The sequence below is a fragment of the Dermochelys coriacea genome, chromosome 17 (genome assembly GCF_009764565.3).
Source record: "Dermochelys coriacea isolate rDerCor1 chromosome 17, rDerCor1.pri.v4, whole genome shotgun sequence".
Lineage (NCBI taxonomy): Eukaryota > Metazoa > Chordata > Testudines > Dermochelyidae > Dermochelys > Dermochelys coriacea.
In genome coordinates, this window is record NC_050084.1 from 9,187,083 (window position 1) to 9,213,011 (window position 25,929).

A 25,929-nucleotide genomic window follows, 5' to 3' on the forward strand; every position below is an offset into this window, starting at 1 on the left:
AACAGTGGGTGTGAACTTGAGGGCAGCAACCATAACTTCAAGTGCTGTAAAAATACCACCTGTCTGCATGCTAACTGGGACGGATCTCAGCAAGGACCACACACATCCTTGCCCTGCTGAGACGCAGAAGATCGGAAAGCTCTCCACAGGACAAAGATCTGTCTTGGAGAAGGAAAAGCTGGCCTAGAGGATAGGACACTAGGACTCAAGAGTTAAGAGTTCAAGTCCCAACTCAGCCACAGACTCCCGGTGCGACCATAGGCAAGTCACATCCGATGAAGTGAGCTGTAGCTCACGAAAGCTTATGCTCAAATAAATTTGTTGGTCTCTAAGGTGCCACAAGTCCTCCTGTTCTTTTTATTTACTTTGCTTCAGCTACACATCTGTAATATGGAGCTAACAGCATTGCCATACTCACTGGGGCGCTGCAAGGATAAAATCCACTAATGAGCGTGTGGTGCTCAGACACTATGAGGGCCATGCAAGCGGCTAGACAGTAAAGGGCACATTATCATATTGCTCAGCACACAAGAAGAGTACGCCTGCTAATTTCAGAAGAAGCCACATAGCCTGCAAAACTAGAACCAGTATGTTTAGGACTTGAATCTTCACAAAACTCAAGGTAAGGAACTCCTCTGCTGTGACACGAGGTCACCTCTTTCAAACTGCAGCATAGCTCATATTTCATCTGCATGTAATATACTCTTCCCCCGATGCACCAGGGCTTACTACACTGCACCGCAAGGTTTTTGCAAAGAATTTATTTTTAAAAAAGGAGCGTATAAATGCTGTATCCAAGGTCTTTCTCAAAACTTGATGTAGTGATCAGAGAATTCAATGAACAGGGGGTTTGAAGGTTCACCTTTGTGTGTCCCATTTAAAACCCATCACTATTTGGTCTCACCTGCCACTCTACCAAGTAAAGATCTCTTCCCACCCACACCTATACCACCAGAGGCCTGGAAATGAAGGCTCTTACTCATCACATTTTGATTAAGATGGCTTAAAACTGGAGCTTTAATTGAAATGGGAAACACATTCCAAGAGGATTTTTTGTTTTTTAGATTTAACCAAGCTATCAATTTTGTTTTCATTGGACATTATTGCTAACATTAAACCGTACACCCCCGAATAGAGAGAATTCATAAAAAAAAGAATACAATCAAGTCATATCTGAATGGATCTGATCAAATCCTGGTGTAGGCAGCTACATTCATGTCTGCATGGTGGACCAGCATGTCAGCTCACCAAAAGTGTAAAAAAAAAAAAAAAAGTCTCTGGATTGCTATGAAAGATTCTCATTTTCCAAGGCTTGATTATACCAGTGCTTTCCTGTCAAATGTCTTCCCGGCCAGCAACAAATCTCAGCTCAATATACATGTCTAAATGCACGTACATTACAATATCTTTTTAATAGTATTAAGTTACCTTAAATTATTTGAACAAAATTTTAAATTCCACATTTGATATCAATCTAAAAAGGGACCAACATAAATCAAGAGAGAGAAAGAACACCACTGCAATATCAATTCCAAATTGTTACTTTTTTTTTTTTAAACAGATCTGTACAGCAAAGGACTCAGTCATCACAAATCATACCATACAGCCATCTAGAGCAACGCTAATCCTGTACACAGCAGAGCAGAAACACTCCCACATTCGGATGCACCAAGCACGTCAGCTGTACTGATGGATTCCAAACCGTTTCTACTTAGAGGACATTTTGTGTGGAAAAAAAATCTTTTTAAGTTCCCTTTGTGATTTCCAGTGTTTCTCTTTTACAAAATATTACAATGATTTTATATATATTTACACAGACTTGCACAGCTAGAAAATGGTTACAAATTACAATCGGGTTTGGCAATCTTTTTTTTTTTTTTTTTTAAATACATGATCTGGAACTTAGCAGATTTACAATCTATGGTTGCAGTGGTAATTCACCCTACATTTCAAAGGTCTGCACAGATGAAGTTTTCTTCCCATGCAGCTCAAGCCTAAAACATTTCTACCAGGAGACGTGTGCCAGGGTAAGTGCCATGAATGTAATTCATTTGTCTCCCAGCATCAGTAACGGATCAGACGAACAAAGCTTGTGCAAGTTGGTGGCACAACATGGAAAAGTCAATAGACACCTGAATTTTAAATCCCTTACGTATTTGGTGTTGGCTTTCTAGGCAGCAAACCTATTTCTAAGAAACAGCCAACATCACTTTCAGAAAAAGCAGCCACTGAACCTCTGGGGCATCTGTGCAATAGACCTGCAGCCACAGTAAACACATGATAGGGGTGTTTTGTTAGCTTCAAGCAAACCCCACTTTTTTTTTTAAATAACTCTTAGAACTAGGCCAGGGACAGGTTTTGTTTTAAAGCTACAGTATCTTTTTTATGGCTTTTAGTAACTCCCTGCCTTTCACTGAAATGAGGTATGTATTTCAAGTGAAATGGTAACAGTCAAGCAAACAAGTCTCAATGGACCACAGGGTTTTGCGCAGTGGTGTAAACAAACACGTCTTCCCTACAGGATTGCCAAACCCAATTCTAATACAGTGCAAAAAAGGGATTTTTTAAATTTTATTTATTTATTTTATTTTATTTTTTTATTTTTTTTTTTTTAGAAAAAAAGGGTTGCATGGGGCCTCTTAGAGTTTACTAGTAACTGTCAATCCACTGAGCAAATCCTCTTTCCACCAAAGCTCTGTTTATTGACACCACCTAAGGAAAAATGAGAGAGAGACAGATGAAGGAAATACCAGCCTGAAAGCAACAGTAAAAGAAATCCCGTAACTCAAGTAGAGGTTTTTAAACCCACGTCTGGAGTCTATACAAACCAGAGCACTACATTTCTGCAAGTGTACGCACCTCATCTCCCATCATACTCCACAGCTGGATAAGAGGCAGGCCCGTTGCACTGTCATAGTTTGTGACCTGGAAACAGACATACGTGTTAGTATATAGCACAGCAGACAAGCTATTGTGTCAGTGAGCTGAGACATAGCTTTGCTGCTGTTAAGCTCTCACTGCTTGGGGCTGAGAGGGAAAACAGTGGCACACAGTCTCCCCATCTATAAAATAAAGATAGTTGCCTCCTTTGACCATTGCTTTAAGAACTACAGATCAAGAGCAGCATAAGAGAGCTTGATATTATTACTCAAGAAAACACTTGGTCCATGCTTGGGAGATAAGATTTCACTAGCATGAGTCCTAGAAGCAAGTAAGAGCTGAGTGTTTCCCATCTCCAGAGGGTTTCACTTAACTTTTGATTTATCATAGTACTATGGAAGTACTGTTACTTAGGATAAGAGAATCCTGCCCAAGCATAAGCAGCACTGACAGTTTTGTAGACATTTCTTATATTCCAGCATTATAATCTATGAAATACAAGACGGGACTATTGTGATCATCTGGTCGGTCCTCATGTATAACACAGAGCCTAGAACTTCCCTGAATTCATTCCAATTTGAACTAGAACATATCTTTTAGAAAAAACGGCCAATCCTGATCAAACAATTGCCAGTGATGGAGAATCTACCACAACCGTTAGTAAACTGGTCCAATGCTTTACTACCCTCACCATTAAAAAAAAAAGTAAGCCTTATTTCTAGGCTGAATTTGTCTAGCTTCAACTTCCAGCCATCGGATCTTGTTATACCTTTGTCTGCTACATCGAAGAGCCTGCTATCAAATCTCTGTTTCCCCATCTAGGTACTTACAGACCATGATCAAGCACCCCTTACCCATCTCTTTGATGGGCAAAATAGATTGAGTTCCTTGAGTCTGACACTCTAAGGCTTGGTTTCCAATCCTTTAATTATTCTCCTGGCTCGTCTCTGAGCCCTCTCTGATTCATCAGCATCCTTCTTGAATTACTGACACCAGCACTGGACACTATTCCAGCAGCCATTGCACTAGTGCCAAATGCAGAATAATATACAAACCTGTGCAAGCAGGGGTGTACCTCTGGTCATTTCACTAACGGATGAGTCCGCTTCTGATGAAAAGTGATCCTCATCTTGGGAAAGAAAGGAGAAACCAAGTCAGACATTCACAGGCTCATAGGTTTTAAGGCCAGAAGAGACTATTACAATAATCTAGGCTGACCTCATGCATAACACAGACCAAAGAACCTCACTCACTCATCACTGCTACAGTATATGAAGCCGAACGAGATCACACTGAAATGCGTGTTACAGAGGGGAGATGATGAACATTCTCTTTTTAAAAGGATCCTAGCTCAGTAGCCACATGTGCATAAATGGATTCAAAGTAATGGCTAAGGACACTTGGTGTCTTCACATATGGTAATTTACATTAACGTTTCAGTTTTCAATGAGGCACTCTTGAGCCCAGGAAGCTCAAGACTTCCCTTGTCCTGCAAGGAGTTTAATACATGAACAGGAACTCGGCACTATTCAATGGAATTTAATCAACAGGATAACACGTTCCTTGCAGGATGGGTGGAATTTTAACATTGCAAGCTGCGCTCTTCGTTAATACCGTCTGTGTACTTTTCACTGTCCACGTGGACAGACGTATCTACCCTGAGGTGTTGATCTCTGGCTCCCACCCACAATGCGGCAAAGGCATTGAGCTTTGGGAACGTGAAAACAAAATCTACCTTCTGGGCTTAGGCTACCTGGGCCCTTTACACTTAAAGATCAATAAACTTTGTTCTTGGTCCACCCTCGCGAGACATCTCCAGCATCTTTGGCAATGACACTCTGTATGCTGCTGCAGATGTTGCAAGAGGTGCCTTATTGCACAGCACAAGCAAACAGTGAACTCTGCTGCTGGCAGCTTGGGGTGGACCTTTGCCATCCATCTACAGCCTCGCCAGAGGCAAACCCTGTGCCTACCGCCCGGGCAGGGTTTCCTCTCCTGATACCCAGAGTCCTGACATAAGTGGGTCGGGCTAACATCCTTCAATATTTAGAACGGAAAAGCCTTTTAGGCACCTGCAAAACATGGCTGGATTTCTATCGGCAACAACATAGGAAACGTTCATGGGCACCATGAATTTCCCCTCCTCTTCGAGCACTGAGGCAGTTTTTAAGAACACTCAGAAGGTCCATACCCTCAATTTCAGTAGGGGAATGTCAGAGGTTTGTCTAGTAGATCAAGAAATTAATCTGCACGTGTTTATTTAGTTACCTTAAAGGGACATACACTTGCTATCTATCTAGTCCATTGGCAAAGAGGGGTTTAAAGAGTAGTTCTAGGTCCTCCATCTGCCCTCTGGTAGTTCTGCCAATTTATGGTTTTAAGTTACATTCTTATTTTTCCCCTAACTCTTTCTCTTTCCATCTACAGCCGTGTGAAAAACCTGCACACTGAGTAGACAGGAAAGATAGTGAAACTAGTTCCACAGTGCTGGCAAAGGCAAAAACCAAGCAAGAAAAAAATAAATTTTCTCATCCACTTTCTAGTCACCTCAGATATTGTACACAAAATGGTATGGAGAAAGTCTAGACAACTCTGGCTTCTAAACGGATGCCATCCTGTTTAACCAAGCACCATGAGCACCTATCATTAGTTTCTCTCCAGTGATTTACGTTACCTGAAAGCGGCACCACATTGTCTAATAAAACTTCTGCTCCTTGGAAGGGTAGTGTTACAAAATCAGACCTTAAAAAGAGAAGAAAATCAACTTGAATAGAAGAACACACCTCTGCCCTAATTCCTTATTACTCTTTAAACTGACAATGGCTGATATAGCAGGAATTCATTTGCTTCAGATTAGTTACAGCTAAAAGAATAGACACGGTATGCATAACAAGGGTGTGAGCAAAATTCATAAAAGAGGAGCGATCATCTTGTGGCTAAGGCATGGGAATGAGAGATTTGGGTTCAAGCTCTAAGATCCTCCACTTCGTCTCAGTTCTCCACGTGCAAAATGAAGATGGAGTGCTCCTTTTCTCCCATCCGTCATCAACTCTGACGAAGGGACATTGCTTACTATGTGCTTGTTACACAGAGTGCCTAGTACACTGGGGCCCTGACCTCACCAGGGTCCTCAAGGCACAACTACAATATTGAGATTGCTTCCTCATCTCACCCACCACTCCATCTGTACAACGCCAGAGATTCCTCATGCTTCCTACCACTCATTCAAGCTTCTCCACTGGGAGCAGGCGTACAGACCAGGCCAGTGGCAGGCACCCATATTTCAAGCACTGTAAGTGTTAACAGTCATTGGTACCTTGTCTACCAGCAGCAAAGCAATGGCAGGAAATTTTAGAAGAACCTACAGCATGCCGAGGTAGGAAGCTGGAAGTTAGACCCACGTGCAGGGATTACAAGTGCTTCTCCATTTGTTCTCCTCCCAAGTGGTCTTCCCCTGCCCTGGCTCTGCACAATCTCATTATTCCATACCACAATGCAGCCGTGCAAATGGTGCACCACGGGGACTGGGGGAACCTGCTCTGAAAGGGCAATGTCTCTCCCTGGTCCAGCTGGGCACGTACTATGTATGCAGTGCCTCATTGCTTCCCACCAGGAAGAGAACAACAAGTGCGTCATTCCCCGAACACACCCAGCATGTCACTACACAGGGACACAGTTTTCGTGACGCAGCCCAGCGGATGGGGTATTGGATGCAGCACGTAGGCCGAAGGTCTATTCCTGGTTTTGCTGCTGGGTGCCCTTAGGTACATCACTTTTTTGTTCCTCAGTTTACCCACTACTTAAATGAGGATTACATTTGCCTTCCACTGTGGAGCGCTTAGACATCTATGGATGAAAGCACGATGTAAGAGGCAGGGGAGTCTATGAGAAAGCCAGGTGTCCCACATGGTTGTACGTTGCTGAGAGAACCACTCCCCCCTAATGCTTTCATTATACTGCGGAGACACCTACACCTATCAAGCCATTACACTCAGTTATGAAAGTTCATTTTTGTTCCAGTCAAGGGAGGAAAAACGTAGTTCCTGACCTGATTTGCCTGAGTGTGTCGATTTTAACTCTCTCGTATCCTCCGTAGTCCACATATCTGATCTCCACTTCGCTGTTATCTTTGAAGTAGTCGACAACCTGAGCCCGCCACCAAGCGCCATCCAAGCCTGGAGCAGCACAGATCACACCGACTGCAAAACAAAATAGGGCCGAGTGGGAAGATTCAGCATTAGTGCCTGTTTCTAGAAGTCCCATTGGAACAGGCTCCTGTGTCTGTTGAGGAAGAAGAGCAGCGTAGGGGAGGACATGCAGCTACCTACCCACGCTGCTTTCAGATGAGACACCTAGTGCTCTGCAGCAGGAAGCCAGCATGGTCCAGCAGACAGAGCACTGGATCAGGATTTAGGAGTCCCGGGTTCTACTGCTGGCTCTGCCAACGACCTCCTGGATGACCTTGGGCAAATCAATGCACCCCTTTGTGCCTCAGTTTCCCCTCCCACCTTTTGTCTTGATTATTCTGATCACAAGCTCTTCAGGGAAGGGCTGTTTCTTGCTGTATGAACATACAGTGTCAAGCACAAGTATGGTCGGCGCCACCAGCACCTGCAGTAACAATACACTTTTATCTCTGCCTTGCCCTGTATAGTGATATTAAGTCGACGTAGGACTAACCCTGCCTGAAGTAATAAGAGGCTTGTAAACTCTCTAAACGTACTTAGCATGCTCAATTTTGCACTTTTGTTTGTTTTAAGGTAGCAGCTCAACATGAGAAACTTGAGCAAGGGAAGTATTCAGAGTGTTCGCGACCAATTGAATAGTCCTCTACAGGGGCATGGTGAGTCTGAGTGATGCTGTATAAAGTGGACAAACTTCTTTTTCAAGGCACCTTCTGGAGAACAGATAAGATTCAGTTGAGCTGCGACCTTTCTGAACCACCACGGAACAGCCACACACAGACCCACCCCCTGCTCAATTAAACACCCCCTTGTTTAAAGATGGATACATCATGCTGGACCCATACACCACGCTGAACTGCTTTAGTGAGAGACAGACACATACAGCAGAAACAGCCATGTCGGGAATGCTTCTCTCCCTCCCTACTGTGCACACCAGCAATCTGCAGGCATTGCCAGAAATTATACCTCTATAAAGGAGAAAATGACAGTGTTTGATAGCAAAGAAAATAATCCTGATGTTATAATTAGGGTGCCGGCAGCAAACATCTTCAGGAATGCGCAGCAATGCTGCTACCTGACTGACAAGGCTAGAGAGAGAGAGAGAGAGAGATGAAAACACCAGCTATGGGAAAGGTAAATAAAAAACGCCCCTCCGCCCCCACCGAGAAACTGGTAACACATGCTTCTTGTAACAATACTGCTCATTAAGAACGGCCACACTAGGTCAGGCCGAAGGTCCATCTAGCCCAGTATCCTGTCTTCCGACAGTGCCAGGTCCCTCAGAGGGAATGAAAGGAACAGGTAGGTAATCATGAAGTGATCCATCCTGTTGCCCATTCCAAGCTTCTGGAAAACAGAGGCTAGAGACACCATCCCTGCCCATCCTGACTAATAGCCATTGATGGACCTATCCTCCATCAATTTATCTAGTTCTTTTTTGAACTCTGTTATACTCTTGGCCTTCACAACATCCTCTGGCAAGGAATTCCATAGGTTGAATGTGCATTGTATGAAAAAAACAAAAAAAAAAACAAAAACACACACTCAAGTTCATGCTTATATTCATGCTAGTTCATGCTGTGGCAAGATTTACATTCCAAGCTTTTGGAGTAGTCTACAATTGGCCAGAGTAGTTCTGATTTGAATCTACCTTGGTAGGAAGATAGGAATTGCCAGACTGGATCAGAACCAAGCCCCGTCTAGTTCAATATCCCATCTCTGACACTGGCCTGCAGCAGAGGCTTCAAAGAAAAATGGAAGAACTCTGCAGACATGGGGTAGTCTGCCGCCCACATTAGGGCTCATCCTGATCTCTAATGCTTTGACCTTTGCTGAAGACCTGAAGCGTGAGCTTTAATACCCCTTCCACAAAGTCTATTACAGGGGTCTTGCTAGTAGTTTTAAACCCAGCTTTTACATTTATTTTCCACAGCGCCCTGCCCAACGTTTAGGAGCTACAAACACCCATTTATTTCGCACATTATTTTTCCAAGTTAAGTCTTCTTAGAGGAAACTCACATAACATTATTTACAAATTAATTAAACTATGTGAAGAACGATTGCGTCTCTTTTTTACATAGGTTTTCTATTGTCTGACCCATGGCAAATTCTGTCATAGACCCTCATCTCTGGAGGGCAGGGCAAACTTGAGAACATGGAAAGCTTGTAGTTTGATTTCTCAGGAAGCGCAGGGGAAAGGCACTGAAAAAATACCTTTCAGTGAACTCTAGACTCAAGTTACTCTGAAGCGCAGAGGAGAAAGTCTGCTAGATGCTATTAGGACAGACCAGGGACAGATCCTAGGAGGAGACTTTCTGCTTGACAATTCACGAGGAACAAAATGACTTGCCTTCTACTGGAGTTGGCAGAGTTGGAATTCCAGGCTGAGAATAGCAGACATACATCTGCTGGTCCAGACTGCGCAGCACATGGAAGGTGGGGTGCGTGTGCTGCTGTACAAACATGTGTCCTGCGTCGATTTGGTTAACGACAATTACTTCTACGGTGACTCCATCCGGTAGCATGAGCTGCCGCAGAGAGAGAATTAGCATTATGTTTCCATTAATGTACTATTGCAATGCGAGCTTCACTCATTCCAAAGGTTAGTAATAAACTCAGTTTCACTGATACCTTATCTACTCTACTACAAAAAAAAAAAAAAGGGGGGGCCTTAGTGATTCAGGAATTTAGAAGTGGGCTCTTTAGATCTTCACCTCTAGGAGACTAGTTTGAACCTAGGACTAGCTGATGGAGAGTCACTGTTGACATATGGTCTCATGAAAGGGAATCAGATTAGTGTAAATTCTTTGGGGAAGCAATTGTGCATGTCGTACATCAGCAAGCACAATAACAACACTAAAGGATGCTACTTATCAATGGGGCAGGGAGACTATAAGCAACAACACTGGAGGCTCATTTTGTGCCATCGTGCCAAAATACCCCAACTCTGATCTGGTAGAATCACTTGTTGGAGAAAGTAGTTTAATTTTATGCTCATCTGAGCTCCTGGCCTCTCTCCTGAGACTGCCAAATAAGTAGTAGTTTGTGATGGGGGTTTCTGAGATGAAGACACTTTCACAGATTTCCCTGCCAAGACATTTCACATAGGCCATTGTGCAGCCATCATTTTGATGGTACGCTGTTACTTAGCAGAACCTAAAGGCACCTACCACAACCTAAGCTGTATTGAAGTTTCCCTTTAAGGTTATAAACAGAAACCTAAAGGAGAAAGCTCAAAGAATTAGAAACATGCAGCCCCCTTGTTGCCTGTGGATGCAGATATAGGTATATATTCCCAAGCTATATTCAAGTATTTAACAGATGTTGGGGTCCATGGTGTAACCAGTAGGATCTGTTACCAAATGGACTATCAGTTATAGACATCTGGAAAGGAAAACAGATGTGAAATATTGTGTGGACAGAGCTGAGGATGATTACAATGCCAGATCTGAATAACTGCAATAAGACGCTTAAAGGGAATGTGATGCTACTGGAAAGTAACAATTCAGCATGACTCTACCAGTCACATGACAACCAATATATACAGAAACTGATTGTCTCAGTCTTTGACCATGTGGAAAATGGACTGTAAGAACAGAACCAGAATATCTCCTCACGCATAAACCAAAAACCCAAAGAGTTATTTCCTTGAGCAAATATGTCTAGACTGTAGGCAAAAGCCCATTATGTCAGACGTGTAATTACCAGAGATTAAGCATGTTTGGGTTGAAGGTTTGGGTACATTTTCTGAGTGTGTTCCGGGAAATTAAATGCAGGGCAGCATGACGAAAGATAGAAACAGTCTGACATGCAACAACCACATCTGTGCTGATCAAGAAAAGCAAAGGACGTTCATGAAGGAATCTTTGTGGGGCTGCTTGCTTATACAGTGGCTGCTATGGAACAAGAAGTGGTCTTTGTTCTGAGGCAAGGAGCACGTTTACTCGGTACATGCCCGGTCTTTCCAGCACACCCATCTATGGAACTGATGATGCCTAGTCATTGTAGGATAGGCCTACTCAATAAGGCCATCTTTGATATTGGACAGTCAAAATGAAGGGAGAATGCAATATGACTCTATGGATACATCTCCTATGCATGTCCATGCAATCTGTCTATATAAACACAGCTGGCATGCTGCCTTGGGGCTTACCCAGGAAGTCATAGGGAGGGAATGCAGCATCAGCGATGGGGCTGGAGGAGCGTAAATGTTGGTGAGGCTCAGTTCCTTGAACTTCTTACCAATCAGACTCAGCGCTTTGTCCACATGATGCTGAGAGCCTGCAAGACAAAAAGACCGAGTCAAATCGCGTGGATGCGTTGGGCACACACTTGTGCCCCAGGTGCTGGAACTAAGGGTGCTGCCACTCTCTCCCTGGCTTGAAGTGCTTTCTATCATCTACACAGGGTTTACGCTTTGGTTTAATGACTCAGCACCCCCACTGTACAAACTGTCCCAGCGCCCCTGACCGGCAGTACCTTGTAATTCCTCCTGAGTGATACGATTACATACAGATCTTTCCTGCCTATACCAGCCCAGCTGTAAATAAAACTGGGCCAAGATATCTCCTGCCATACAATCACTGTGTGGTGGTTTCTGCTTCACCGAAGAGGGCTATTCAATGAGTGCTAAACCCCACATTAGATATCTAAAACAAAATCCCCAGTGTGGCGTGGTTGCTGTGTGTGTTTAAGTTTCAGTGACAGAGTCTTGACAGCTGATATTTTCAAAGCCACGCAGAAGATCCAGCTACGTCCCTGCTACTAACTTTAGTGAAAGATGCATGGTTATATCCTGCTTTGAAAGTCTCAACCACACTCTGTGACCTAAAACGGTGTTGTGCTAGTGCAAGGAATAGCCCTTAAACTGAGGAAACAACCAACCAGCACAGCATCTGTCCATGATGAGCCAAGCACAGAGATGAATACAAGAACGGCCATACTGGGTCAGACCAAATATCCATCTAGCCCAGTATTTTGTCTTCCAACAGTGGCCAATGCCAGGTGCCCCAGAGGGAATGAACAGAACAGGTAATCAAGTGATCCATCCTATTGCCCATTCCCAGCTTCTGGCAAACAGAGGCTAGGGACACCATCCCTGCCCATCCTGGCTAATAGCCATTGATGGACCTATCCTCCATCAGTTTATCTAGTTCTTTTTTGAACCCTGTTATGTTCTTGGCCTTCAAAACATCCTCTGGCAAGGAGTTCCACAAGTTGGCTGTGCGTTGTGAAGCATAAATGGCAACAAGTACCTTTAAAACAATTCAGTTTTAATATAGTGTCTATAGTATCTGAGTAACCAAGATTTTTTTTTTTAAGTGATATTTCTTTGTACAGTGGCTCTTTAAAGATTCTGGCAAATGGAATATTTTCCCAACTCCCCACATCATTTACAAAAATATTTTAGCACAAGTTTATTTTCAGTGATTTCTCTTATCAAAATCTACAGCAACTTATTTATATTTATTACAGTGGTGACGAGGTTACAACCAAGAATGGGTTCCATTGTGCTGGTCACTGTTCAGGCATAGCATAAGGGTATGTCTCCACTACAGAGACTATGCAAGCACAGAAGGGAACTGGAGAGTAGACACAGGAACACCACATCCCTGAACGAATTACCTATGCGCACATCTACACTTACCAGAGATCAATGCTGCGGCAATTGATGCACTGGAGGGTCAATTTAGCAGGTATAGCGAAGACCCACTAAATCGACCGCAGATCGCTCTCCCACCAACACCTACACTGGGGGTTTTTGTCAGCATGGATGTGTTCTTCAGGGGCGTGGTGGTTTTTGTTTTAAATAGATGCCTGACTGACGCAGCTATGCCAGTATAACCCTCCAGCGTAGGCCAAGCCTGAGAGAGTCCCTGCCCTATAGAGCTTATAGTCTAAACCTACGAGGCAAAAGGGATCTAAAATACAGGTGACGTGAACAATCCAATGGCCGCAAACATGTTAGTTCCACTTTTCTTTTTGTTTTTACCTAAATCCGGTCAGCGGGGTTGTTAGCAGGGGATTAGCTAGAGGCTACCACATTATAGGCTACATACCTGCGCTAGCCACGCTCTAGCTAGCTTGCTGAAAACAGCAGTGAGCCCATAGTGCCATGGCACGCAGCACAAGACGGTATGTATCCGGGGGGCGGGGAGAGTCAGGCAGGCTCATGCAGCCGGCGCTGAAGCCCGCACCTTAGTGTCCTCGCTGCTATTTCTTAGCGAACTAGCTAGCATGCAGCTAGCGTGGGTATGCCTACATGCACTGCAAATCACAACCCCAGCTGCAGTGTAGACGTAGCCTCAGAGGAACTCTTGGTGTCTCCATATCGCTGTATGTGCAGACATATGGTTAGGAAAACAGATATAGAACAACCTCTCTCTCACATCTCTGTGAGATGGTTTGGGAAAATGGTATCCCATAAACCTTGTCCATACTAGGAAAAGATGGACGTTTTAAAATCCTAGTGTGGACAAGGCAGTTGTGTGTTAACACCCATGAGCTGGTTGAGGTAAGCCATATGCTCTCCCCATGATTTTACTGCACTAAAAATTCACCTGCCTTCCTAGCACAGACATGGCCTACCACTGATGCTATTTGAAGCACTGGTGGTAGCATTTTGAGCACAGGACTCAAAGTTAAGTATCCAAACTGCAGTCAGTTCTTTATCCCTTTATTTAAGCGCCCAGAGATTAGATTTCAGACAATACAGACTAAAAAAACCCCACAACTGGGAATCATCTCACTCACCTTCTATGTGACAAATCTGGACATCTTGGGTGTAAGGTAGTGTTGAAATATAAATTTTGGCACCAGAAGTTTGCTTCAGAAAACTCACATACCTCCCCTGCTTGCCAATCAGCCGGCCAACCAAGTGCTTGATGGAAAGATGGAGAAGTCACAGTTAGGAGCGAGAACAGTACCTTGGATCTTTAATTTTTAAATGATTAATTTCACCTACAAGAAATACCACAGGTCTGACTGGGCCATGGGGACCAATCAGAACTCAGCGCAGATTGGGCTTCTACCAAATGTAAACTGACATTGGCCCAGCGGGGTTTAGGGAGATTCTGTTTAGTAGCCCAAAGCAGTTTCTGATTTACTCACATTTTGTTAAGTCCATCTTTCTAGTCTGCAGAAAGAGCAAGTGCAACACAGACATGAAGGCCTGATGTAGGCTAGCGCGATTCCTGAAATCAGCGGAATTGCCCCATCTCTGAATCTGGCCCTATTTCTTTTCATGCCATTGTGCTTTTCATTGAAAAGAACCCTACGTTCTAGCTCTTTAATTACAAGTTTCTCTGGAGAAATACTAACAGCCTGTCCTCATTGGCCAGTGATATGGATTCTTCTACCGCAGGGCTGATTCCTTGTGCCTAGGTTACACTATCCCAGAAAAAGAAGCTTCTCACATGGTTTAACGGGGCCGCATCGCATTGTGCGGTGGAAGTTTATCACTTAAAACCGAAAATTGGCAGCCCTACAAGGATTCTTTGCATTTGGAGTCCTTCAGCAGATATTTCAAGGAGTGTTAAGCCCCAACACCCTGAGGGGGTAGGAAAGCATAGCACCCCTTTTATAGACAGAGGGAGATACAGAAGGGCCAGGTGCTTCGCTCAAGGTCACACTGTGGCAGAGTCTGGACTAGAACCCAGAAGTTGACTCCCAGTCCCCCTTTAACCACTAACCAACACTCCCCAAGGTCAGTGCAGGGAGTTACTGATGCCAAGTATTTGGCTCATTACCTTTGGCACCTCTATCTCCCAGATAGTGAGCTCAGACTTATTGGATTCTACTCCTGGCTTGGAGTGCTGGCAACTCTCCGTCTTCCCCAGGGCACAGCCACTGTCCACAGAATCCATGCTATTTACATCTGAACCTACCAAAAAAAAAAAAATCCACATCACCACTATATCACGACATTCTGCAGTCTGCATAATCCAAGCTCTTAGATACCGCATGAAGGCTGACAAAACTCCCATTTCGCATATATCCTTGATTGTAGGCCCTACTGTACATTCCCACTTTACGCTCTAGATTGTGAGTCTGCTATTCAATTCTCAGCTCCTCTAGGAAAAACGTGTGTCAAGGGCTGCTCTGTGATACTTATGGGAACAGGCCATTCGAAACAGACTTCTGTCCCCTAAAACCTCCTGAAGAATTCCACACCTGTGATGATATAAATTTGAACCTAATTAGGAACCACTATGTTCACAAGAATAACGTGTAATGCAATGGACAGTATGTAAGACACCAAGAGTTTGTGCAGGGTCAAATACAGAAGCCAGGTGCTATTACTAGTAGAATGCGAACTCCGTACAGTCACAAGATCAGAATTATGTCCCCTTGGATTAAATAGGACTGGCAGTGGAATACTAGCCATGAGAAGGCTTCTTCATACTTGAGACTCCAAACCTAGCTATGGGTTATTGGGGAAAGGGGAGATGGAGTCTTTTCCATTGGAAGCCTCCTGTCAAATTACGGCTGCCCTGGACCAAGATAGAAGCAGCGGGAGGGATAAGCCACCGCCAAAGATCTATGGCTTTGCAGCAGGCCACATGTGCCGTTCTGAGAAGCACCCACACATCACTGGCCCCTCCGTTCAGCAGGAGGGGCCCTGCTACTTCAACGAGAAAGGCCTTGCAAACATCAACAGAAGATAGATTGAAAGCTCTTTATGGAAGGTTGTGGCTGCTTCAGTGCAAAGCACAGACCCTTCCCACAATTTGAATGGGAAGTGCATTGTGGTGACGCTCCCGACTCCTCCCACCTGTGGCTGGAAGGGGGAGGAAATCTTTGGAGCAATTGAAGGAACCTCCTTCAAAGACTCCTGGAACATTCCAGCTGCAAAAAACCCCACCTTAAAGGACTTCAGGATACCATGAACCAGACATCTCCTAAGCAACTCAACGAGGCAGAATCCTGCTGAGGCTAACGTATGCTGCTCCCCATTCCAGTTATTAGACTTGAAGAAGCCTCTGAGGAGCAAGGTGATATTAAAGATCTTAGTCATTTTGGGATGGGATGTGGGAAAGCCCAAGGAACTTAGAGACGCATGGCAAGCCAAAGATCACATGCCCGGGCTCTTGGCCAGAGATGTATCTTGACGCATGTGATTTGATAAAAACAAGTTTCCAAGTGTGAAAAACAGGGACCCTTTGTTAAGGAATTCCGTTTAGTTTCACTGAAAACTGGAAGGGATCACTTCAAGCGTGCTAAAGTTCAGAGGAGCCATTCCTTTAATGGGAATCAGATTCATACCGCTGGAGTGTGAGTAAGCAGATCTTTCCCTATTACTCCTCAGCTGAGCACACAACACAGCATTTAGCACAGTAAGTTACTTAGAATGCAGACTCTCTGGTCAGGGACTGAGTGTCTAGCACAAAAGGGCCCTGATCTTTGAATGGGGAATTCAGACGTATCTGATGCTTAACACCCAATAATTAAGCCCAAATACTTCTCAAAAGCTGCTTGTGGTAGGGGGTTGAGATTTGGAGTTATGATTCCCCATGGTTAGGTAGCTTTGGGCCTCTGGGAAGCAAGGCTAAGACAGCATCTTCTGCTTGGGAAGGGTATGAGAGATACAAGGTATATCAAGCAGTAATGTAAGAAATCTACAGGTCCAAGCCTGTAAAATATTAGCTTAAGCACTTTGTGTGAGCTATGCGGCCTACAAGCCTTAGCGTAAGTGAGGTCGCTGCTGTCTAACTTAAGTCACAAGATATCACAAGACTTTGTTCTGATGAAAAATACACCGACACAACCACAAGAACGCAGTTGATGTCAGCTTGGATATTTTAGGACAGGAACATTAGCAGATGTTCAACCGCATGATTGTTACTGCAGCCAACTGATGTATATGTTTGCAAGTCTGAGAGAATTAATATACCTAACCTATAGCATAAGGACACCCCAACGTTATTAGGGTGAGGAATTTCATTATGGACAAAGGAGGTCGAACGTTCTTATGAATATTCACAGCAGCCACGAGACCCTATAGCAAGGCCAACCACAGCCTAGACTGTTGAGACCTCGACCACAGGACCATTTTGGCACGCTAGAGATCACCCTCCTGGATTACAGCCTGTCTCATCAGCCCTATGTCTCCACAAGGATGGTGTGACTGTACGTATGACAGGACACCAGACATGAAGTTAATACTGTATTACTGCTGCCTACTTGGTCCGGTTGGATTGTTTGTGTTTACTAACCATGTTAGCAAAACCATTGCAAATTCAGAAGCTTTTTCCTCAAGTATGAGTGTTGAGACCCTGCACCTGGGAGTTCCAAATTAACAGTACTTCTAACAACTCTGGGCCTAATCTGAGGACTAGAATTTACCAAACCTCAGAATGTTAACTGGGAATACATATCAATAGATCAGGCAATGGAAGGGTGAGAATCTGTTAGCCCCAGTTATGGGAAGCCACCGATTTCTTAAATAGCATCTCAACACTTCAAATATGGCTGGGGAACAGTGTGAGGGAGAGACCCAGGAGATCATTAAAAGGATGATAAAGGTGATGAGCTTCCAGCAATCTGCCTGTTAGTACATTACTGGGATGTGGATCCAACAGTCCTTGCTTGCTCTTCTGCATTCTGGCCACCTGGCTCCACTACACCAAAAACTCAAGGGACCCTAGCAGCTACTTTGTTTCTGCCACTTCCTGAGTCAGGCCACAGCACTGATACAATCAGGTCCGCTATCTGCCTGGCGGGTCTCGATTTAGACTTTCTGATCAAGATGCAGCTGTGACACGTGGGGATTTCAGGGAGGTGACAAGGATGCAGGAGGTGGCTTTTCCTGCTACACCCCCTTTCTTCCCTTTCAACATTCAACTTGCACATGCCAAGTAACCTACATCACCCTCTACACCAGTGGTTCTCCACCAGGGGTCCAAGGCCCCCTGGGGGGGGCCACAAGCAGGTTTTGGGGGGAGGTGGGCCCACCAAGCAGGGCCACCATTAGACTTCCTGCAGCCCAGGGCAGAAAGCTGAAGCACTGCTGCATGGGGTTGAAGCCTGGGGCCCCTTAGCCCTACCACCTGGGACTGAAGCCGAAGCAGGAGCAATGTAGTTGTGTGGGGGGCCTATGCCATAAGGCCCCAGGCAATTCCCCTGCTTGCTACCCCCTAACACCTGCCCCAGGCTTGTATATGCAGAAAGCCAGTTGTGGCACTGGTGGGCCACAAGAGTTTTGTCGCTTTCCTGTGTGGTCTCAATTCAGCCCCTGTATTAGAGCGTTTGTTCTCTCCACCAGTCATTCTGAGAAGGCTATGCGGCAGGGTAAGAGCAATTCCTTCCTTTAGTAAGGAGAGTTTCTTACAGAGGGGACATCTAGAAAATGGTTAATCCCGGTCTCCAATTAAAAGCTGCAGAGCCTGCTAGCTAGCAGCAGGCAGCTCTCCTGTTACTCTGTAGTGACTACAGAATGCAGCCTGTCTTTAGGAGCTGTTTGCCCTGGAGAGTTGTATGAAGTATGTTTACATACAGCTTTTAAGGCTGAAGTTTGTGTTTAGCCTAATATAAAGCTGCTAGGGAAACAACCCCCGGCTTTCACACTACCCACCCACCAGCTAGAGAGAGACTACAGCAAAGAAATGGAGGAACCTTCACAAGCCAAACACATTACATGTGGGTACAGGCTGCTGAGATGTCTCATCATGCACCCACTTTCCAAGCAAACAGACCACGTTAGTGCCGACACAGATGACGCTGTCTTAGGACCTCAAGCAATTGCCCTGCTCCATGTCCATGCGTCTCAGAAACTGGCACTAGCGTAGCCCTTCGGTGAATGGTCCACACTGAAGGCAAGAGCCTAATGCTTACAGCTGAACAGATGCCAAGTGGGAACAAGCTTGCGCTTTTGGGGCTCAAGCTTGCAAGGTGCTGAGCTCCCTGGCCCCCATCCAACAAACACTGATTCCAATGGGACGGCTCACGTGATTTAAGTTAATCATGCACTTAAATGCTTTGCTGGATGGGGGTCAGCATGCTGAGTTTCCTGGAAACGAAGTAGCTCGCTACGGTTTTTCCTAGAGCTCCCATCACTGTGGGATGCAGGAGCTGGAAGCCTAGGGTGGGATCATTCTGTCGATCTGAGCACAAGACACATCTACTAACAACTTGGTAGGATTTCTACCCATGAGCAGGCCCTTTGAATTGTGAAGAGGGTTGGGGTTTGTCTGCTGAGCAGGACTTTTCAATGCTGTATTAACGTACCTTCCCCCATGTGTCTCGTGCGAGACTCAAAGAGATGTGAGCCCTTACCTCCCGAGTGATCTGCATCCATTTCCATTGTCCAGTGCTTCTCGTGTCTCAGATCTGCACCGTCCCCTTTCAGCACCCCATTGCTGTATGGCACTTTGTCTTCCCCTAATATAGGGGTCTGAGGTTTCTCACTCTGTGCCACGTTCTGCTCTGTGGAAGTGTCCTGGATCACAGAAATGCTCAGCAAGTCTGAATGCTGGCTTGATAGGAGAGACAGTGACGTGCTTTGCAAGGGATCCTCGACATTCGTCCCATCTTCAGACGTACATGCGCTGCAACCAGAATCCTCTGTTACCGCATGCGATTCTTCAAACGACTCTCCATTGTTCGTAACCAAAGTCCAATTATCTCCTTGGGTTTCACTGTGCACAGGTTTCTTTGGCCGATGGTCTTTTGGGTCTCCCTGCACTGGTTTAGATAAGCGCCCGTATTTCAAACAGCTGGAATACGACGTGTAACGATGGAGTTTCTCTTCCGATAGTGGAACAGGTATCGTTGCAACATTCTCTGTGGTAACTGCTTCATTCCCCCTGCTAGATTCCACTGCAAGCATTTCATCAGATGAAATGCTCACTCTCTCCAGCGGTCTATCAACCCGGCTGACCGCAACTTGACAGATCCTACTGGACACATCACTTACTGAACTAGACAGCACTTCCTCAGTAGCTGCCAAGATGACTTTGGAAATAATCTGTATGGCTGCTTGCTCAATTTTCTCAACTTCATCTTTGTCCAAACTCACTCCTCCAATTCTCTCTCTTTCCAAACCATCTCCTTTTGACTGCATATCCCTGTTGCACTTCTCTTCCCTTCCAGGACATTTAGGCACAGTACTGACGGTCATCTCAGACATTTCCTCTTCCCCGGACAGGTCTGACCCAGCAGACTCTACACAATTATTCAGTAGCTTCCCAGACTCTCTCTTCCAAGGGACAGTGCCCTCAACTTCCTTACTATCATCTTCATCTATAATGACAGGCTGGGCAGTGGCTGAATCCTCTGGTTCCGAGCCAAGGCCCAGCAGGCAGCCAGTGTTTGAGGACGCAGCCACTGGGCACTGAATTTCCTTAGATGATTCTCCAACGAATCGTGGTCATTTCTGCTTTACCCTTTCTCCATTCCCAAAGCTCTGTCGGACACTCCCCGTCCCCGCCTGTGCTGTCTGGGGTTCCCTGAAGCCCACTCTGTGGTCACAGCACAGCATGCCAGCACTCTCGCTCTTCGGGTGAAGGGGGAGACACTTTGCCCGGGCCCGGTTTCCATCGCAGCGCTCTCTTCCATTTTTCACTGTCGTCCTCAAACGTGCCCAAGCGACGGTTCCTGTGGTGGCAGGATGGTCCCTGGAGAATCTAATCTCTGTCGGCGTCACATGCCAGAGAGGGCGTCATTAAACCCTACAGACACGGAAGTTAAGGTTTCATTCTCTGGGCGTCCCCTTCGCGGGCACAGGCAGCTTTAGTAGCATTTACTGCTTCTCTGGACAGACGTTCCTTTAGGGAGGTCCCTCTGATCTTCCACGCCAGCTATGCTTGCAGTCGTGGACTGCTGTACGCTCCTTTTTACGAGAAAAAAACCACCACCAACCAATAAGTGCCAGCACTCCAGGTAAGGCGTACGGGAAGAAAGTGCGGAAGCGTAAAGCCATTTTAATGAGCCTCAGCAATTATACCTAGAGAGGGGAAAGAGAGAGAGATGTAACTAGCATTAAAAAAATAATATGATTCTTAAGAAATAGAGAGAAGCAAATAGGGGAATTGCAATGAGATGGGAAAGGATGAGGGAGGGGTCAAGGTTCCGCAGATTCCTCAAATATTTTTTTTTTTGGACAAATCTAGCTAGTTGTACTGACTGCTTTCAGTGTAGCTTAAGCCTCTCTCTCTTCCCAAATCACTACCTACTTTGATTAAAAGCAAAGCATTTCTGTCTAGCTAAAAGGAACACCTCTGCTATGTCAGCATGGTTCAGCGCAGAGGGCCTTAGACTTGCAGTCAGGAGATCTGGACACTATTTCAGCTTCTGCCACTGAGGGGCTTCATTACCTTGAACAAATCACTTCACCCCTTTGGGCCTGCGCCTCCCCTCCCACGCTTCGCCTGTCTTGTCTATTTAAACCACAAGCCCATCAGGGCAAGGACTGTCTTACTATGAGCATCCACTGCACTTAGCACAATGGGGTCTAATCTCAGACTGGGCCTCCAGGAACAGCTGTAATGCAAATAAAAACGAGAAGGTAGGACAGCTCAAGTGGGTGCCAGCTATTTAATACCAAAAGCCAGTATGTACTAGACTCTGCCCTTGCCTCGTCCAGTACGTTTTCCCACTCTGCCTTCTCTTGGCTCCATTTCCCGCTCCCCCCAAGTACATCTCGGGTTTCCATCTACTTAGGAGCTGCTGTCAAAAAGGAGCAGAGCACTGAAATTTTGAAGCCACAATGTCTGAGTAGTTTCACAATGAATATGCCCATCCATAAATATTCCACTGAAATATTAACTCAAAGAAACATGGTTACACAGGTGAATATTCTCATTTGTACCATTGAAACACCCAGCTGCTTTGACACACAAGATTTAGTTCTGCAGTTCAGCAAGAAGAAAGAATGGGACACTTAAGAAAACTGTTCATCTCTCAATTAAAAATGGCAGAAAGAGTGTCTGTGCTTAACGGATCCCAAGTGTGCGGCCCAATCAGAAGTCACATCTAGATATTCCTCTGAAAAGCTTAGCTCTCTGAAGTGAAAGCCAGCTGGTCTAAAAAACACAACACAGCTATTAAGAGCGGGCACCCCAGCCCCTCACCTAGGACCTTACTGCCATTACTCATGACACAGTTAGATTCATTGGAGCTGGAAGTACCACGCTTGCTCATATACCCAAAGCATTTGTAGCACAGTACGCAGGATATCACAACACATGGGATACGGACACCTGGCATTCCGCACACCGAGCATTTCCAGAAACTTACAAGTCCTTCTACCCCTTGTGCTAATCAGCTGATTTGCAAGTTAAGCAAGACATATGTTGATACCCCTCCTTCCCTACTCTTCTCGGTCTATAGCTGGGTCTTTGCCTGAAGGATGCAGCTACATAATACGAGAACTGAAACAAGTCAATCAGCTCACTGTTTTAATTATGGCAAATTGGTTTTGGAGAAACCCACCCACAAGAGAATGAGTAGGACCTACAATATTAAATGAGCATGACTATGGGAGGATAGTGGAGTGGTCTACATGGCCAGGGCACGTTACACTGCCTTGTAGCTGAAGGATGTCAGAGATAGGCTCCAAACATGCAAGAGTCATTTGGGCTGAGAAACCCAACCTTAATATTTGACTAGCTTAGACAGAAGGAAAGAACAGTTTTAAGTTTTGCAGATACATGCACTAGAGGATTACAGCCTGCAGATAACGCCCCCAAGAGATCTGTGTTAGACTACAGCACGCCCTGGGGGGCGGGGAAGAGAAATACTGGAAATAGTTTTACTAGTTCTAGAAACCAGTTTCCAGAATGCCATTCAATTAAAGCGATTGGTATTCAGGCAGCCCACTGGAAGCAAAGAGTTTCAGGAATATTGGGCTTCTTGAAGGAGGTGGAGTCATACAGATTCCCCAGCTGGTTAATTTAACACTGCCATATTGTAGATATTCAGTCAACAAGCCTTTCTAAACCACTGGATTTCAAAATGTGGAAACAAAGGCCGCTAACAAAGTCCATGCTGTCAGAGGAGAAGCCCTGCTTTATCACTGAGGCCAAGAGCTTGGTCCTACCAGATGATCAGCATGGCTAACAGGAACCTCTAGAGGTCTGGTAGCAAGGGTTAAAGCCACAGCTTAAAAACAAGGATCCACAAAGGATATAAACTCTCGTGCTTTAAGACTTGAATCAATTTCTAATGGAGTTCAGGGTTTTCTAAGGGCAGTTTATTTCCTAACCTGGGTTTCATGTACCTTTGTCTGGAGCATCGGGTACTGGACATTATCAGAGACAGGATAGCTAAGTAGAGCACTGGTCTGATCTAGCATGGAAATTCCTAAGTATTTTCCCCAGGAAGTGAACATCTACTTAACATTTTCAGACTGGTAGTTCATTGACATTCAAACACAAAGCAGGTTATTTAACTGGAGAAGGGAAAAAACCCTTACACCCTAGAATAGCTTAATTTTAGTTATATGTATCTTTCCCCCCACCTCCCATCAGGCTGTAGGAATAAATCCCTTTAGGAATAAATGTAGAGTAGGAATCCGAATCTCTGACTGGGTTCTCCTTGCTGACATCTTAAAAAAACTCAAACACAATGCCCTAGGGCTCCCATGAGGGTGGCCTGCTTGGCGATGAGTCAGCATTCAGATAAGACTGAAAAAGTCAAAGGAGATTTCCTTTGTGTCGCGAGGAAATGCTGCTCTGTAAGTCTGGTTACAGCTCGTTTTATGAATAAATTAACAGGAAATATAGTATCACTCCATGCCCCTGAAGGAGAATTGATGCTTTGGAGGTTAACATTTGAAGACAGTGAATTGGGGGGAAGGGAGAGCGTAAAAGTTTCATCGTCCTGTCTCAACAGGGACTGAGCTTAGGCTGGGGACAGTACAGCTTTTTCTTTTTTTAAAATTACCTGCTATATTTAGTTACATTAGTGACATGAGACTGATTTAAAGGGACAAAAATCAAGGCAACTCCAAGCATCCCTAATTCACCTCCTGAGCGTAAGAGCAGACATAAGCCACCTACACCTCCTGGAAGCATGGATTTCTTGCCACAACCGAGTGGACTGAGGCCAAAGCAGTAGTAAGGTCTCCGTGTTTCCTGACTTTTGTCTAAGTTACAGCCTTTCTATCATTAACAATGGGGTCAAGAAGGAGGAACAAATTTAGTTGGGATGTCATCAGCAAGAGACACCCCCCCCTCCCCCCAAGACCTCCACTCTGCAAACTGGCTGGCTCCGAGTTCTGGCAATGGGATACAGAGTTTCTTGCCTCTGGGTCACTGGTTTAAACCAGCAGCAGCCAAGAGCTGTTGCTAGCTCATAGCCGTTTGGTGGCTCCAAGTGTCATTCATTGGTGGCCTCAGCCTGCTTCCATAAGACAAGCGTCCTCCCCACCAACAGAGAGACACCCCGGTCACTGAAGTGTCAGTGACAAGGCCAGTATGTGGGAAAGCAGCTCCCTTCTAGCCCTAGAGGTAGTGCCTCCAGTCAAGTTTAAAGCACCATGTGGGCAGGAGTGAAAGTCACTCTGCTCTTTCTGAGGAGGGACCCAGGACATCTTTTACTAGCACTGCATTCAGCTATTTCCCTAGCGCATTGTTTGGATGTTGTGCGCACACACCATGGCAGGAATCCAGGAAACGTTTTCTGCCGAGCTAGATACAGCATCAGTTAATTACAGTATTTTTTTTTAAATTGTTACTTTTGAGAGTAGGAGAGGCTTAGGAGTGTGCTTCCATGTCTATGAAGAGAAACCGGTAAGCAAGAAGGCATGGGGAGGGCTGCCTCCTATACCCTGCATCAGAATGCTACTTGGAGAAAGGCAGACTCCGCTCTGGATTCATTTCAACACATTAACAAATTTCAAGGTCATGGGAGTGGCTAATCCACTCTGCTGCATTCACGGCAGGATCATGGCATTTCCCCCGCCCCTGCCTGCTGTTAAGGCAGACAGGCTGCTGAGCTGGGATCACAACATGGGTATCTAGAGAGACACTGAATGGCCCTTTCAGCTAGTCAGGCCCTCAGCTGTGGCACTGCACAGCCCCGGCAGATAGTCTTGCTAAAGGAGTGCCCTTCCGTTTAAGTTCTACACTGAACCACTCCCTCCAGCGCCATTATTTACCTTAATCCGTGCTGCAAATTTAAGTTGACATAAGCAGCTTTGACATTCCAAGCGACTCACCACATCAGGCCTGCAAAAAAACCAAAACCCCCACAAGCCCCTGCCCTTTCCCTACAGGTTGCTCAGTTATAAAAGGATACTACAGAGATTAGAATAATTCTTCCTGGCCTGAGCAGGGTGCAGGTTTTTTTTTTTTTTTTTTTTTTTTAAAACCATCCCTTCTCTCTTCAATTTCTTTAGCCGCTTGGGCAGGGAGCCAGCTTCCTCCCACTGTAATACTGCGGGGTGGCCTGCCAACCAGGGACACTGGACAACGATTCAGACAATCTGCTCCCTTTCTAGCTACTTTACGCTGCCAGGGTCTGGTGAGCCAGACCTGGACTTGAACTTAAGTCCCCAGAGGGAAGCCTGTGATGCTTCTTAACTCCTCCTTCCAAACATCCCTCTGTAATGCAGCAATATTACTTGAAGTGTGAGCTGAACTCAAGTAAAAGACGACAAGGCGGCTTGGAGTTTTCACACAAGTTAGCACATCAAGTTAAAGAGTACAGGGGAGCAAAGGGTTTGCTAATTCAAGTGAAAGTTACCAACTGCCTTTTCTTCGCTAACAGAATAAAACCCTAGTGAACACCTTTCCCCCATCCCCAGAGAAGAAAAGGCTTTAAGGTTTCAAACTTGACTGCAGTCTTGCGCTGTCCCTATAAAACTATCTTAACATTCCCTAAGAAGATCTCTTTAAAAAGCCGTCAGCCCATAGAGATCCTGCTG

General features: G+C 45.2%; 1 protein-coding gene across 1 annotated transcript in view; it reads right to left on the reverse strand.

Moving 5' to 3' along the window:
• Nucleotides 1–987: 987 nt before the first annotated feature.
• The window catches only part of AKAP1 (A-kinase anchoring protein 1), a 41,297-nt gene continuing 16,355 nt past the window's right edge, over nt 988–25,929 (reverse strand). The window contains 15 exon segments of the mRNA XM_038375895.2: nt 988–2,712; nt 2,860–2,925; nt 3,936–4,009; nt 5,555–5,622; nt 6,929–7,079; nt 9,415–9,592; nt 11,218–11,345; nt 13,818–13,944; nt 14,813–14,946; nt 19,338–20,563; nt 20,565–20,731; nt 20,733–20,767; nt 20,770–20,831; nt 20,833–20,871; nt 20,873–21,006. Of these exon segments, the coding sequence (XP_038231823.2) occupies nt 2,650–2,712; nt 2,860–2,925; nt 3,936–4,009; nt 5,555–5,622; nt 6,929–7,079; nt 9,415–9,592; nt 11,218–11,345; nt 13,818–13,944; nt 14,813–14,946; nt 19,338–20,563; nt 20,565–20,731; nt 20,733–20,767; nt 20,770–20,831; nt 20,833–20,871; nt 20,873–20,982 (2,628 nt within the window). The 5' untranslated portion in view covers nt 20,983–21,006 and the 3' untranslated portion in view covers nt 988–2,649.